The 15,844-nt window shown below is 51.5% G+C and overlaps 1 protein-coding gene across 2 annotated transcripts; it reads right to left on the bottom strand.

The window, feature by feature from the left end:
* Positions 1 to 2,775: 2,775 nt before the first annotated feature.
* On the bottom strand, positions 2,776 to 14,388 carry SLC1A5 (solute carrier family 1 member 5). 2 transcript variants are annotated; one of them, XM_082438253.1, is made up of 8 exons: positions 13,186 to 14,388; positions 10,689 to 10,731; positions 10,199 to 10,246; positions 8,818 to 8,984; positions 6,727 to 6,960; positions 5,755 to 5,949; positions 5,474 to 5,608; positions 2,776 to 3,634 (listed from the first exon to the last, which is right to left on the bottom strand). In XM_082438253.1, the coding sequence occupies exons 1-8, from the start codon at positions 13,752 to 13,754 to the stop codon at positions 3,400 to 3,402; spliced, it is 1,626 nt and encodes a 541-aa protein (XP_082294379.1). In that variant the 5' UTR covers positions 13,755 to 14,388; the 3' UTR covers positions 2,776 to 3,399. The 2 variants fall into 2 exon arrangements, with proteins under 2 accessions (XP_082294379.1, XP_082294380.1); XM_082438254.1 differs by lacking the exon at positions 13,186 to 14,388 and adding an exon at positions 10,859 to 10,978.
* Between the last annotated feature and the right edge of the window lie 1,456 nt (positions 14,389 to 15,844).

Here is a 15,844-nt window from a genome sequence, read left to right as displayed (position 1 = left end):
GTACAGCATGGGGAATTATGTTCAATATCCTGTGATAAACCATAATAGAAAAGAATATGAAAAAGAATGTATATATATATATGTGTGTGTGTGTGTGTGTGTGTGTGTAACTGAATCACTCTGCTGTACATCAGAAATTAACACAGCATTGTAAATCAACTATACTTCAATTTTAAAAAATGGAATAGAAAAAATTTGGTAAGTGGGAATTCCCTGGCGGTCCAGTGGTTCGGACTCTGCACTTTCACTGCCATGGCCCGGGTTCAATCCCTGGTCGAGGAACTAAGATCCTGCAAGCTGCACAGCGTGGCCAAAATAAAAAAAAATTTTTTTAATTAAAAAAATTTTTAAGAAAATTTAAAAATGGGTAAGGGGCTTCCCTGGTGGCGCAGTGGTTGAGAATCTGCCTGCCAATGCAGGGGACACGGGTTCGAGCCCTGGTCTGGGAAGATCCCACATGCCGCGGAGCAACTAGGCCCGTGAGCCACAATTACTGAGCCTGCGCGTCTGGAGCCTGTTCTCCGCAACAAGAGAGGCCGCGATAATGAGAGGCCCGCGCACTGCGATGAAGAGTGGCCCCCGCTTGCCGCAACTAGAGAAAGCCCTCACACAGAAACGAAGACCCAACACAGCCAAAAATAAATAAATAAATAATTTTAAAAAAAAAAAAGGGTAAGTACTGTTTGGTGGAACATGGCCCAGTTGTATGTACATATATTTTCTACATAGATTGTACATGCAAAATATTACATATGTAGGTGTGTATCTCTTTAAACAGGCATCCCTCAACATCTAAATCTCATCCATTCTCCCAAAAGCATGAAATAGAAAATTGGGCAGTAAACAGCTATTTCAAGTGAGGAAAATAATGCACTCCTAGCACCATCCAAAAACCCCAACTGATTTCCCCAAATGTCATTTAACACTCTTATTAAACACTTCTGTAACAACCCACTAAGGCTTCTGGCATAATAGAAATCATTGAAAACAATTACTTAATTTATTCAACACTTAATGAACTCATTAGTGGCTATGCTTGTGTGCAATACACAATTTTGCACAGAATCAGATATGAATGATATTTCCCTGCCACACAGCAATGATCAGGAGAAGTAACTAAATAAACCCAAAAAAGGTGCTAAAGCTGTAACATCTATAATTGGTGGTGCCTCCAGGCACCTGGCAGAAGTCTACATAGGGACCTAGGAAGGGGGAGAGAATATCAGTCACGAGTAACATGCTTCAACAATGCACAAGGGCTTCCCTGGTGGCGCAGTGGTTAAGAATCCGCCTGCCAATGCAGGGGACACGGGTTCGAGCCCTGGTCCGGGAAGATCCCACATGGCGCGGAGCAACTAAGCCCGTGCGCCACAACGACTGAGCCTGCGCTCTAGAGCCCACAAGCCACAACTACTGAGCCTGCGAGCCACAACTACTGAAGCCGATGCGCCTAGAGCCCATGCTCCGCAACAAGAGAAGCCACTGCAGTGAGAAGCCCGCGCACCGCAACGAAGAGTAGCCCCCGCTCGACACAACTAGAGAAAGCCCGCGTGCAGCAACGAAGACCCAACACAGCCAAAAATAAATAAATAAATTAATTAAAAATGGATTTCTATTTAAACAAACAAACAAACAAAAAACAATGCACAAGACAGGATCCTGTTAGAAGAGGTGAGTCTTGACTGGTGTCTTCCGCATCCGGGACTCAAATAGAACTGAAAACAGTTGCAGAACAGGTTTTTGATTCAAACAGCAAATTGGGGGTTTAAATAAAAAAAAAAAGAGCGAGTCATTATTGGGACTATTAGGATACTGAGAGTTATCAAGGGGTAACTGCATTCCTATGGAGGTGGTTATAGTCAGAAATGAATTTACCACAGGTGGTACAAAATTTTTAACTGGAAGCTCACATACCTAGGGTACATAATGCACACATCTTAAGTGTACTGGTTAGTTTATTTTTCCAAATGTGTACATCTGTGTAAGCATCAGTCATATCAAGATATAGGACGTTTGCTGTGTCATAGAAAGCTCCCTTGTGCCCTCTCCTGATCTATATTTAGATCCTCGTAGGTCACCATTGTTCTGATTTCTCTCACCATAGACCAGTTTAGCCTGTTCTAGACCTTCATTTATAAAGGGAATTATAAGGCATGTACTATTTCTGGTTCCTTTCACTCAAACTGTTATCTGTGAGATGCATCGTGTTGAGTATATCAATACTTTTTTTGCCCAGCAGGCTTCCATCGAATGATGATTGTACCAGCTAATCCAATTGATTTGTTTCTAAATTTTGGCAATTATAGAGAGCAGCTATAACATTTGTGTACCAGCTTTCATGTGAATAGGAGCTTTCATTTCTCTTGGGTCAATACCCAGGAGTGGGACTCATGAGCCCCATGGTAAGTAGATATTTTAAAATACACTTTGATATTAAAGTGCCCAGTTTTTATAAGCAACTGCCCAGTGATTTTCCAAAGTGACTGGACCATTTTGCATTCCCACCAGCAATGCATGGGCTCTGTCCAGTTCCACGTTCTCATCAGCACTTGGTATTGCTTTTGTTTGTTGCCATGCCAATAAGTGTGTGCAGTGGTATCTCACTGTGGTTTCCAACAGTGTTGTGTGTGTATATATATTTTTTTATTTTTTGGCTGCGTGTTTTTTGATGAACAGATATTTTATTTCACTTAAGTCCAATTTATCATTTTGTTGTTGTTGTTTGTTGTTTTCTGTGTGGCTAGCACTTTTAGTCAAATTCTTGAAAACATCTGATTAGATATACTTGACAATTTTATTGCTGAAAAACATCCTCTGGAGTAACAGCAGTGTGTGTCCTCAGTCTCCCCTCAGGGTTCCCGGGAGTGTTTCTGTTACTGTGAAGGGAAGAGAGGGCCTGGGGACAGGGTGGGATTGTACCGTGGAGAGTCACAGAAAACACACACACACACACGCGCACACACACACGCACAGCTAGAGGTACAGCCACCAAAATAACCATCAAAGGAGCCAGCAACCTGTCAGAACATCCTTCTGTTCGAAGAGGGAAGAATTTCCCATGGTGCCCTGTGCCCTGAGACGCGAGGCCATGCAGGCTCCCAGGATGGGGTGTGGAGGCCGCTACTTCTCCATCTTGCTGTTTCCTAGCCTTGGGTGGGGACAGGAGTTGAGGACTGGGGAGATTTGGGGACAGACAGTCACACACACACAAGCAAACGCATATACCCCAGCAGCGAGGCCTCCCAGATCTCATGGCTGGGAGGGAAGCTGAGGCCTGTGGCTCCCCGAGCGTGTGGGCGGGACTCTCCAAGAGGCCCTGTGTGTCCGTTTATCCATGCCGCATGATTCCAATGTCCAAAGCATCCCCCGCACTGGGGCAGGGAAGGTCCCTACTGGGATTTACATGACTGATTCCTTCTCACAGGTGTCAGCGGCCCCAGCAGGTCCTGGACAGCGTTTGAGGAGAGGGCTCCCTTCCTCGGTGAGGACCGGCTGCGCGGCCAAGGGCACCTCACTCTTCACCTGGATCAGCTCGGGCACTGAACTGTGGGACTCTGTGCGATCCACGTAACTTTGGAGGAGTCCTGCCCCAAAGGCGTCACCTTCCACGTTGAGGACAGTACAGGACCGGTCCCTGAAGGGGGAACAGTGAGGGGGAAGTGAGTGGGAGGGGAAGCGTCAGGGCCCAACTCTCTCCCCTCTCCCTGCTGGTTACCTTCAAGTCCCCATCATGCCCTCCTTCCCAGAACCCTGTTCTACTCCTCTTAGCAGCTCATCCCTCCATCCTCCCAGGATCCCAAATATCCCTTCCTCTAGAACCTTAAAGATCTCTTCCTCTAGAACCCCAGAAGCCTCCTACCCACCTTCCTTCCCCTAGAATCCCAAGTGTCCCATCAGGCTTTCTCTGCCTTAGAACCCCAAAGATCTCCTCCATCCTCCCTGGATTCCCAAAGATCCTTCTTCCAATCAAATACAAGATTTGTTCCTTCTGGAACCTCAAAAAATCATGCCTCCCTTTCCTTGGGGCCCCAGAAGACCCATCAATGCCTCTTTCTTCTTCTGAAATACTAAGTTCTCCCTCAGGCCCTTCTCCTCCCTAGAATCCTCAGGATCTTTTCCCTTCCTCTTTATATACTTTTTGTGTGGGTGTGTGTGCCATTTAAAAAACTTGAGATACAATTCACATACCATAAAATTCACCCTTTAAAAGAATACAATCCAGTGCTTTTTAGTTTATTCAGAGTTGTGCAACAATCACCACTATTTAATTCCAGAATATTTTCATCACTCCAGAAAGGAACCCTCGTACCCATTAAGCAGTTATCCCCCATTTCCTCCCATCCCCCAGGCCTAGGCAACCACTAATCTACTTTCTGTCTATAGATTTGCCTATTCTGAACAGTTCATATAAATGGAATCATATACAATGTGGTCCTTTTTGTCTGGCTTCTTTCACGTAGCATAATATTTTCAAGGGTCATATGTTGTAGTGTGTATGTTTGTATCACTGCTTCATTCCATTTTATTGCTGAATAATATTCCATTGTGTGGACATATGACACTTTGTTTATCCATTCATCAATTGATAGGTATTTGGGTTGTTTCCACCTGTTCGCTACTATGAATAGTGCTGCTATGGGGATTTCCCTGGTGGTCCAGTGGTTAAGACTCTGCCTTCCAATGCAGGGGATGCAGGTTCGATGCCTGGTCAGGGAACTAAGATCCCACATGCCTCGGGGCAACTAAGCCCATGTGCCGCAACTACTGAGCCTGTGCTCTAGAACCCATGCACCATTAGAGAGCCCGCGTGCCACAACTAAGACCTGACTCAGCCAAATAAGTAAATTAATTAATTTTTTTAAAAAGGTGTTGAATTAAAAAAAAAAAAGTGCTGCTGTGAACATTCATGTACAAGTTTTTGTGGACATGTTTTCAATTCTCTTGGGTTTAAACCTAGGAGTGGTATTGCTAAGACACATGGTAACTATTTAACTTTTGAAGCCAGACTGTCTTCTAATCTTTTACGCTCTTAACAGTTTAATCATGATAGCTAACAATTACGTAGCATTTTCTACTTACTGTTCTAAGTAGCTGTTCTAAGAAAGCTGCGTGTATTAAGTCATCTAATCCTCCAGGAGAAACTATTCTCTCCATTTTACAGATGGAGAAACTGAGACACAGGGAGATTAAGTACTTGCCCAAGGTCATTATAGCTAGCAACAGTGGCTCTGGGAGCCTGGTCTAAGAGTCTGCTCTATTAACCACTGGGACATGCTACCTTTCTGGGGTTCCTCTTGGAACCCCAAAGATCCCTTTCTTCCCTCTGATTGGAATACTCAAGGTAAGGTCCCCTCCCCTTTCTTCTAGAACCCCTTCCTTCCTCTCTTCTGCTCAGAGGCTCTCAATGACCCTCTTGCTCATCCCCTTTCTCAGGAGTACCCCTGAGCCCCCTGAACCCCCGAACCACACTCACACTAGCCAGTCCACAGCCAAGATCAAGGAGATGTCGTGAACCGGCAGGCTGACCGCCTCGAGGATGATGGCCAGAGTGAGGACACCTCCAGCGGGGATGCCCGCGGCGCCCACACTGGATGCTGTGGCGGTGACCCTGGGGGAGGAGAGGAGAGGTCAGGGAGAGGCCGCTCGGTAATGGGAGAAGCTGTGGGGGTGGGGCTGCTCCTCCCAGCTCGTGTCCATTCTCAAGGGAGGGGTCAGGTGCCTTGGGGGTCCTAGTCGCAGCACCCCCGCACTCACAGGATAGTGATAATCTTCACGAAGTCCAAGGATCGCTGATTGAGCTGTGCAATAAACACTGCAGCCACACACTGGAAGAGCGCAGCACCGTCCATGTTGACAGTGGCACCGATGGGCAGAATGAAGCGGCTGATGTGCTTGGCCACGCCGTTCTTCTCCTCCACGCACTTCATCATCAGCGGCAGCGTGGCGGAGCTGCGAGGGACAGCAGATCTGAGTTAGCGCGAGCTCACCCGGCCAGCCCGACCGGGCCCCGCCCACCGCCCAAGCCACACCCCCTACCTCCCCTGACCATCCCCCGGACCAGGCCCCGCCCACACAGCACCTCATCTCAGGCGCAAGCTCTGCCCACCAGCCTAGACCTCTGCTTCCAACGACCCCGGGCCTCCACCCACACCCCTTAGCCCTCCCCGGCTCGCCATGCCCTTCTCTTCTCAGAGCCAGAAGGCACTAGGGATCCCACAGAATGGAAGCATTCCAAAATATAGGGAGTCTTGGACCCCTGGGAGATTACCAAGGGCTACTCCTTAAAATACACATAAAAATTCATAACTAAATTCTAGAATGTCTGAGCGCTCACTGACTCACACCCCTTCCCCATCTCTACCAATAACAGACCTCGACTAAGAATTACTATACTCTTGGGGATGCTGTTATAGGGAGGGTTGGATCCTGAGGGGACAGGGCCAGCAGAGATGGACAAACTACTCAGGAGAGGTGGAAGGAGCTTTTAGAGGTTGGATCCAGGGTAAAGCACTAGAGTCCCCCAAGGCCAGGCCTTGGGGTGGGGAGGGGTTCTCAGGAAGGGAGGAATAAATCTCCAAGGCAGTAGTTTCCTAATTGGGGTGGGGGGGTTCCCTGTACCCAGATCCCATGTCCCTAGACAAAATTTCAGGGGTCTTTAGACATCTGATGCCTGCTCCAGGCCCCTTAAGCTTAAAAACCCTGCCCTGGTCTGCCCCAAGGTCACACCTGGAGGAGGTCCCGAAGGCAGTGGCCAGCGGCGTCATGATGCCCCACAGGAACCGGTAGGGGTTCTTGCGGGTGAAGAAGAAGTAGATGAGGGGCAGCACCAGGAGCCCATGGATGGCGTGGCCAAGCAGGCAGCACAGGATGTATTTGCCGAGACTGGCGAAGAGCATCCCCACGTCCTCCATCTCCACGATCTTGCCGGCCACCAGGAACAAGATGCCCACAGGGGCATACCTAATTACCCAGGAGACAGATTGCCACCTCTGACCATGTGCCCACCCAGGGCCAGGCATTGTGCTGGGCACATGGCCTGACCACATTTCCCAGCCTCCCTCAAAGTCAGGAAGCGCCCACAGCAACGTGGGCTGATGTTCGGGCACCTCCCCTGCCATCCTCCATTCTCTCCTCTTGAACATAGTGCCACTGGGAGATAAAAGAAGTTTGGGTGGTTCCATCGACCACTTGGAGTAGAGTCACCCACCAGATTTGGACTTAACACATGACCAGGAAAGAAACACCCACCATGCATATCATTTATATTTTCTGGGTTTGTTTGTTACAGCAGCTAATATGACATAAACCAATACACTCTCTCACCATGAAAAATAAAAACCGTGGCTCATGTCTTAATGACAACTCCCAGGTATGAAGCATTTATGATGTGCCGAGCCCTTGAACGGGACTGAATCTTCACCACAACCCCACAAGGGAGCTCCTATTTTGAGTCTCTTGCCGCTATCATTGAATTAAAATCAAATAGGTCTGTAAAACAGGGGCCATAATGCTACCAACCTCATAGGAATCTTGGGAGGATGAAATGAGATGCCAGTTGAAATTAGCTGAAAGCTTTTTGTACACAATAAGTGAAGTCTATAGACTTCCACTGGGATTTATTATCACCCTCTCCTGGAGGGAAGATCCCAGGGGTTGCATATGTCTCCCAGCCAGGAGGGCTCCCAACATCACTTCCTTGATTGCCTGATCGCTATGGTTACTTGTCTCCAAACCCCTTCTCCTCTTTAGTTACAGAAGAAAAGCACCATTTCCCAGCCACGTGTGCACCTAGGTTTGGCCAAATGCCCAAGTTCTAGCCAGTGAGATGTGCCCAGAAATTATACAAGTACTTGACAAATATTAGCTAAGCTTGTTTACTGTAGGCACGCTATAGGTCAGGCACTGTCCCAAGAACTTTACATGTATTAACTCACTCGTGCCTGGTACTATCAACGCCGTTTTCCAGATGGGGAAACTGAGGCACGGCGGGATAAGTAACTTGTCGTAGGGCACACAGCTGGGAAGTAGTAGCGCCGGGATAGGAACTCAGGCTGCCCAGCTGCACAGCCTGCTCTTACCCACACACCAAGTGTTTCTATTAGTTCCACACAGCAGCTTCTTAGATGTCAGCTACCGTGGAATCAGGGTTGCAGTGGGGGGAGATTTGGTAAAAATGCAGCAGCCCTAACCCACCTCCTGATTTCTGACCTTCTGACCCAGGATGGGTCCTGAGAATCAGTGTGACACCATGTGGAGATGAGACAGGGGAGGTGGCAAGGGTGAAGCCGAAGGCCTCTGCACGTGTTTTTTTCCCTCATTATCTGAGGCCATTTCACAAAAGCTCATACATAATGGTGATAATCGTAGCTGACATTAACTGAATGCTCAGTAGGTGCTAGACGTTTAAAACACTTTCTAAGTGCTTTACTTACACCTCAGTCCCTCATTTCATCTTCATTATAACCCTATAAAGCAGGCACTATTTTCCATTATTGATCCAAAGGCAAACATTTGATGACACTGAAATCTCGGAAACTGAGATGCGTTAGCCAGGCTGCGGCCACAGCTCGGCGGTCTTTTTATCACCTTCCAATAGGATCAAGAAGGTTCCAGGATCAGTCTTAGCTCTCACGGCATACAGCACTGTCCTCACCTTATAGACGAGGAAACTGAGGCACAGAGAGAGTAAGTCACTTGCCTGAAGTCACATAGCCAGGGAATAGTCGATGCTGGATTTGAATCTAGGCCGTCTGGTTCGAAGGAGCAGACAGAGGATTGCCCCACCCCGCCGCACCAGCCCCCTCTCCCACCACTTACCACATGATCCAGGAGACCAGCACCATGGTGGCATCATTGAAGGAGTTGAAGAAGCGGATGAGCAGCTCTCCCTCAGGCCCCAGCTTCCGCAGGGCCACGCCAAAGACGATGGCAAACACCACCAGGCCCAGGATGTTCATACCCTCCACCTCACCCCCCACAGGCACCTTTGGGCAAGAACACATGGGGATGGGCGGGGCCATTCAGTCAACCTGCCCAGTGACTGAGGGCCTGTCCTGCGCACTGCTGGGACCCAGCAGAGACAAGACCATTCCCCAGGCCCCATCCTCCCAAGGCTCACAGTCCGGGTCCAGGGACCACCCAGAGTGGACAGGGCTGGGACGGGGGAACCCAGGGGAGTATGGGAACCAAGGAAGGTTGTGCTGCCAAGCTTGGAGGAGGGGAATCAGGGAGGGCTTCCTGGAGGAAGGGGCTAAGACCTGGAGTGAACAAGGTAAAGGTAGGGGAGGGGTATTGTTACCTCTTCTAGAGAGAGTTAGCAATATGCAACAACCTTGAAATGACTCTAACTTAGGCATTCAAAGAACAGAAAGGAATTCACTGTGGCTGGAGCAGAATGGGCCAGGCAGAGTCACAGGATGAGGCTGGGTGGGCGGATGGGAAGGGGCAGGACCTCACAGGGGCCCCGGGGACTACGGCGAGGAGCCTAGGCTTTCTTCCGAGGGCACTAGGGAATATGACAGGGCTTTAGGCAGGAGAGAGGCTGGGTCAGGTTTGCGCTTTGGAAAGAATACTCCAGCTGCCAGGCTGAAGGTGGGCGGGAGGGGGTGGGAAGGGAGGGGAAAAGAGGAGCCTGGACCTGAGTGTGGCTGTGGGGAGGGAGAAGAGAGGGCAAAATGGAGATTCCAGAAAGGCAGAAAAGACAGAAATTGGGGAGGGGCTTCGGAGAGTTTAAAACAGATTGCGCCCAAATGTTAGAAGACCCAGGGGACTTCCCTGGTGGTGCAGTGGTTCAGAATCGCCTGCCAATGCAGGGGACACGGGTTCGAGCCCTGGTCCGGGAAGATCCCACGTGCTGCAGAGCCACTAAGCCCGTGCGCCACAACTACTGAGCCTGTGCTCTAGAGCCCGCGAGCCACAACTTCTGATCCCGCGTGCCACAACTACTGAAGTCCGCGCACCTAGAGCCCGTGCTCCGCAAGAAGAGAAGCCACCGCAATGAGAAGCCCGCGCACCGCAACAAAGAGTAGCCCCCACTCACCGCAACTAGAGAAAGCCCGCACACAGCAACGAAGACCCAGCGCAGCCAAAAATAAAAATAATAAATAAAAAAGAAGACCCAGAGGGCAGACGAGAGCAGGGTAAGAACAAAATGGAAAAACCAAGGTGCAGGACCCCCCACCGCCTTCCCAGCTCTTACCTTCACCTGGGTTCCGTTGAACAATCTCTCCTTATAGGAGGTAGCGTACTGCAGGTGGGGTTGGAAAGAGTCAGCATCAATTGTCATCGAGGCTCCCCCACCCCGTCCTGGCACTGACAATACTCAAAGCCCGCCCTAAGCTTCCCTTAAACGTGATCTCATTCCATCCCACCAGCAACCCTGCTGCAGTAGGACTATTCATACCCCCATTTTCCAGAGGTGGAAACTGAGGCTCAGAGAGGTAAAGGCACTTGCTCAGGGTCACACAGCTAGAATTAGAACCCAGAGGAGGCTCAGAACCCATATTCTCATGAGGGGCGTGGATGGGTTTCATTCAGAAATCACCCAGGAGTCCGGCAATATGGCCTGTAAATATGTGGGCACATGTGTTTTTCCAGGCACCACCCAAAATCAGGCACCAAGGGGCTGGATCTGGCTGTCTCCCTCCCTGCCCACCCCCCAACCCTGAGGAACACCCCAGAGCACTCACTGAGCGGAAGGCTGCGGACACCAGGTTGGAGGGGAAGATATTTCTGCAGAGATAAACATGGGGGGGGGGGGAGTATTAGATACCACAGGAGGAGGTCAGGGGGGCTGGGTTGGCCTCTTGGGGTGAGGGGAACCTTGGAGGCCCCATCTGTACCCAAATGTGGTCCTCACCCGTGCCTCAGCCAGGTTCAGCCAGGCAGAGATGGACCTGGGCCTGCACATCTTTCCAGGGTGTGCAGAGTCTCAGCTGGAATCCTGGGGCCCAGGAGGCTGGTGTCCTAGCCCCGAGGGAATGTGGATTGAGGGTGAGGAATGCCAGCTTCCCAAGGCAGGCTGGGACAGGGTTACGGGGCCTGGCTCCACCCCACACTCAGCACCCTCAATACTCTGGCCATCTTGCATCAGCCACTTCCTCCTGGAGGCCTGGGAGGGCTGAGGAAAGGGCTGGCCCTGGGGGCTGGCTGGTGGGTTGCAGGCTGTGGGGAAGATCTGGGTGTGTTAGGGAAGAGGTGGTGAGAAAGTGACAAGGATTGACTGTGTTGTTGTGAATGCGCCTTTGTGTTTATGCAGTCACTCTTGTGTGAGGGTGTCTGGGTGTGATTAAGTGTGCAGCAGCGTGCATTAAACGCCACTGAGCATGTGAGGGAGTCGGACAGTGGCCCCGTGTGCCTCAGGGCAAGACAAAAATAACAGCCAAGGTGACTACGGGCGCTGTACTAAGTGCTTTATATAAATCAACTCATTTAATTCTCCTGACAGCCCTCAGGGCCGTGCACTATTATCCCCATTTCACAGAAAAGGAAGCTGAGGCACTGACAGGTGAAGAAACTAGCTATGCTGTACTAAGTGCTTTATATAAATCAACTCATTTAATTCTCCTGACAGTCCTCAGGGCCGTGCACTATTATCCCCATTTCACAGAAAAGGAAGCTGAGGCACTGACAGGTGAAGAAACTTGCCGTTAGGAAGTGGCAAAACTGGGATTTGAAACCGGCCAGCTGGTGCCACAGTCCGAACCGCTCGGCAACCTCGGATCCTCCCTCTCACCAAAGACGTGGGTGCACAGCTGCTGGTGGTGGTTGGTAGTTTATCAGGTGTTGGTATCCGGTTGGGGGGCGCAGGTTAGTGTTCAGATATGTGTGACCCTGTTGGTGTGTGGCCCTGTAGGCATGTATGTGAGCGTGTATGTGCTCTTGAGCTGTGTTTAGGCAGTGTTCCACATGTTGGTGTGGTCAGTGGCATCAGTGAGCGTCTGCGTGCCCGTGTCCAGTTGTGTGTCAGTGGCTTATAAAGTTGGGTGGCTCTGAGATGCTCCAGCTAAGTCCCCGAGTGGCTGGCCAAATGAGTTACATGGATTTGGGCACAACGGGGAAGCTTGCACACATAAACAAACTTCAAGTGGGTGTGCCCGTCTGCAGGTCGGCCCGTACCCACCCAGGCCAGCCAGGGCTGAGTCAGGACACAGCTAATCTCCCCCAGCCAGGAGGTGCCCACCCGCTGTAATTTCTGGACACCAAGCCTCCCCCCAGTATCGGCCTGCACTGATGCCCCAAGAGACTGAGGGGAACCGTGTTCCGTGACTCATCATTTCCTTCCCCCACTTCCAGGAAGTCCCCAACCAACCTGGAGACACTGAATCAGCAGGCCTCAAAGGCAAGGCCATGTGGATCCAGCAGTCTGCCCTCCTTAAAAGGGGGGAGAGAGCCATTCTTGAGGGGAGGGGTGCAGAGGCCCAAAGGAAAAGAATCTGCCCCTTTTCTGGGCAGCCTAGTGCAAGGGGAGGGCAGCCGGGTACCAGACAGAGTAGGAAATGGGATGGAAAGTTTGTGGAGGTGGCAGGACTTACCTACCAGGAACATATAAAGGGGAAGCCAGGGTCCTGCCCAGCTGAACTGGGTGGGGAAAAGAGGCTGAAAAAAGGACCTGGCTTTGTCTGGGGGACACGTGGTGTGGGGAACCACGTGGGAAGAGGGCCTGGTGGGGGGTCATTCTGATCTCTTCAGGTCCTGCAGGGGCCCCTTACCCAGGGCTCCAAGAACTTTTATCCAGACACTGGACTTAAACCTTTACCCAGAAGCCCCATCCTGGGGCCCCTGGCCACCCAAAGATCCTCTTCCAAGTTCCCCTCGGGATCCTCCCCCCCTCACAGCAGAGACCCTCAACCCCACCAAGCATCACTTCTCCCTCTATAAGACTTCCACGCCCCTATCACCCTCCTGTGGGGTCCCGCTTATGTACGCAGGCCCCCATATTTAGAAATCTCCTCCAGGAGTCTGTTCTCACCCTCTGTACCCTGACCCTAAAGGGGCCAGAGCGCCCCCCAACTATCCCATCCCGTCTTCCTTGAGGCCCTGGGGATGTCCCGGACACGGAGGACCCAAAACCCCCCTTCCGTCCACGTGGCGACTCCCGCCAACCCTAACACGCGTCCCCTCCCCACGAGGCTGAAGCACCCACCCCCTTCCCCCAACCCCTCCACCGGGAGGGCGGGGTCTGACCTCACAAGATCCAGGAACGAATCGAGCACCTCCTTGCTGGGGGCCTCTTCCACGGAGCCCATGGCCCCGACCGAGGCGTTGATGGCGGCGAAGGCGGCGCCCGGCTGCAGTGCGAGCGCCAAGCCCACGCCGAGCGCCGACGCTAGCACTGTAGTAACCAGGAAAAAGAGCAGCGCCCAGGCGCCCAGGCGGCCAAGCGCGCTCGGGTCCAGGCTGGCCGCGCCGCCGATCAGGCTGCACACCACCAGCGGCAAGATAATCATCTTTAGCAGGCGCAGCAGCAGCTCGCCCGGGAAGGCAAAGGCCTCCAGGCGCGCTGGGCCCAGCGCTAGCGCGCCGCCGGCCCCCGAGACCCCCAGCCCCAGAGCCACGCCCGCCACCACTGCCACCACTGTCAGCAGCACCAGCAGGTTGGCGCGAAGGCAGCGGCGCACCCGGTCCCCAGAGCCGCAACAGCCGCCTTTCGCCGAGCCTGGGTCCTCTAGGGGGACCAACGCCGAGACACCGTTGGCGGTGGGCTCCGCCGCCGCGTACCCCTTGGGGTCTCCCTTAGGCGGATCGGCCACCATGATGAACGCCCCGGGGTTCCTCAGCGCCTGGAAGCTGGGAGCGCTCGGGGCTCCTTCCCAGGACGCTCTCGTTCCTTAAAACTTTGTTGAGTTAACAGAGCCTGGAGGCTGGAACTTTGGAGGGTTCCTTGGAGTTGTGAGTTCACAGCGCTTAAGTTCCTTGTCTCTTAGAAGCTGGAGTGTTTGAGATTCCCTAGGCTGGGCGCTGGGGCTCCTCTGCTCTTCGTTTGTGCCCGGCGCTGAAAGCTGGGAGGTGGGAGCACCTGGGTTTCTTTACCCTGGGGGTTAGGAAGACGGGAGTTTCTCAAGCTGGGACCTAGGGTCCTTGGCTCCGGAAGGCTGAAGGCGCCCAGGCGGCAGAGGTCTTCAAGAGGCTAGGTCCTGGTGGCGCAGATCCGGGAGGCGGGGACCTGGGGTGCCTGGGTCCTGGAAACGGAGAGCTGGGGAGCCTGAGTCTGGGGGCCGGAAGACGGAGCTCCGGGAAGAGGGGGGGCCAGGCTCTTGGGTCCAGGCGGGAAGATCCGGGCCCCTGGGTGCCGAAGGCGGCGGCCCGGGATCCCGGGAAGAATCAGCTGTTAGCCGAGACCGGACCTCCCGGGCGCGCCGCGTGGCTCTGAGACTGCTTGGCGGAAGCTGCCCGGATTAAGAACCCGGGGCGAGGCTTGAGAGAACGGGGACAAACCCACCGGTGCCGATTGGCTCTGTCGGGTTCAGGGCCCTCCAGGGCGGGGCTTTGGCTGGAGTAGGGCCAAGTCACCCCGATAGAAGGCAGAAAAACAATGGTTACATTCAGGGGCGGGGTCCGGGTGGGGTGGGGGTGGAGGGTCCGAAGGGGGCGGGGCGTTGGGAGGAGGCTTTTCCCTGCCGGAGGATAGGGTATTGGGTTGGGGGCCTATAAGCCACAAAAGTGCCTGGCGCGAGGGTCTCTAGAAAGTGCCAGGTGATCCGCGGGTCTGCAAATCAATTTAGCCTGAAACTCCTCTTCCGCCCTAAATTCCGGTCTTTTGTCCCTTCTCGTCAATCCCTCGAATGTAAAATACAGATCCCTCACGTGATTGGTGTAAGAGTTAAATGAGATGGAGTGATTTATTTAATAATGTTAATAATTTTCAAAATAAAAGTTCTCAGTTCAGAGCCCCACACGTATCAATTAATGGCAGTTATTATATTGGATTGTAATCCACTTCCCCCTAGGTACACAATTTGCAATTCATCCATTAAAAATTATAATTCAGTTTAATGACTGTGCTAATGCTTTTGCTTTCACCAGATATTTCCCCCTTTTTTTAATTATTAAAAATTAAAAATTAATTAAAAATTTCAAACCTACAAAAAAGTTTAAAGGATTTTAGAGTGAACATCCATAGACCCACCACCTAGTGTCTACAATTATTTCACGGTACTTCTATATAAAATTTCTATCCATTTATCTATCTCTCTAGCCATCCACCCATTTACCTCCTTTTTTTTTTTTTTCTTTTTCTTTTTTTTTTTTTAAGATTTTTAGAAATTTCATGTAATCATTTACCTCCTTTTGATGCATGTCAAAGTTGCAGATACCAGCGCACTTCCCTCTAAACACTTCAGTATGTATGCATTTATTAATCAGAGTTCAATATTTCTACGTGGTCCTCTTAGTTCCCTGACCAGGGACTGAACCCGCGCCCTGGGCAGTGAAAGCACGGACTCCTAACCACTGGACCGCCAGGGAATTCCCTGTCTGCAGTCCTCTTTTTCACAAAATGCACAAACCGTAAGTGACATCTGCTGATTTTTGACAAATGCATATGCCTGATTCCACTGGAATCTCCATAACTGCTTGGTGAGGTTGGGCCCACTATTCTACCCATTCTCCAGATGGGCAAAAGTGGGGCTTATGGCAAGAGGAAGTCACTCACCTTGAGGCCACACCTGGGGAGGCTGGGAGTTGCAAGCCTGCCTCTCAAGGCCCTAACCTTAAAGGGAATCAGCAGTGATTGGCTACTCCTCCTGGCAATGTTGAAATCCTAATTCCTTCCCCACCTGGCCCGTTCTCTGCTAACATATCAGGTGTTCACACTTGCTCAAAGAAGATCGATAGTGATCATCTC

Source organism: Balaenoptera physalus (genome assembly GCF_965194825.1).
Source record: "Balaenoptera physalus genome assembly, chromosome: 19".
Classification (NCBI taxonomy): domain Eukaryota; kingdom Metazoa; phylum Chordata; class Mammalia; order Artiodactyla; family Balaenopteridae; genus Balaenoptera; species Balaenoptera physalus.
The sequence above is the reverse complement of the archived record's forward strand: the minus strand, read 5'-3'. Positions and strand labels throughout refer to the sequence as shown.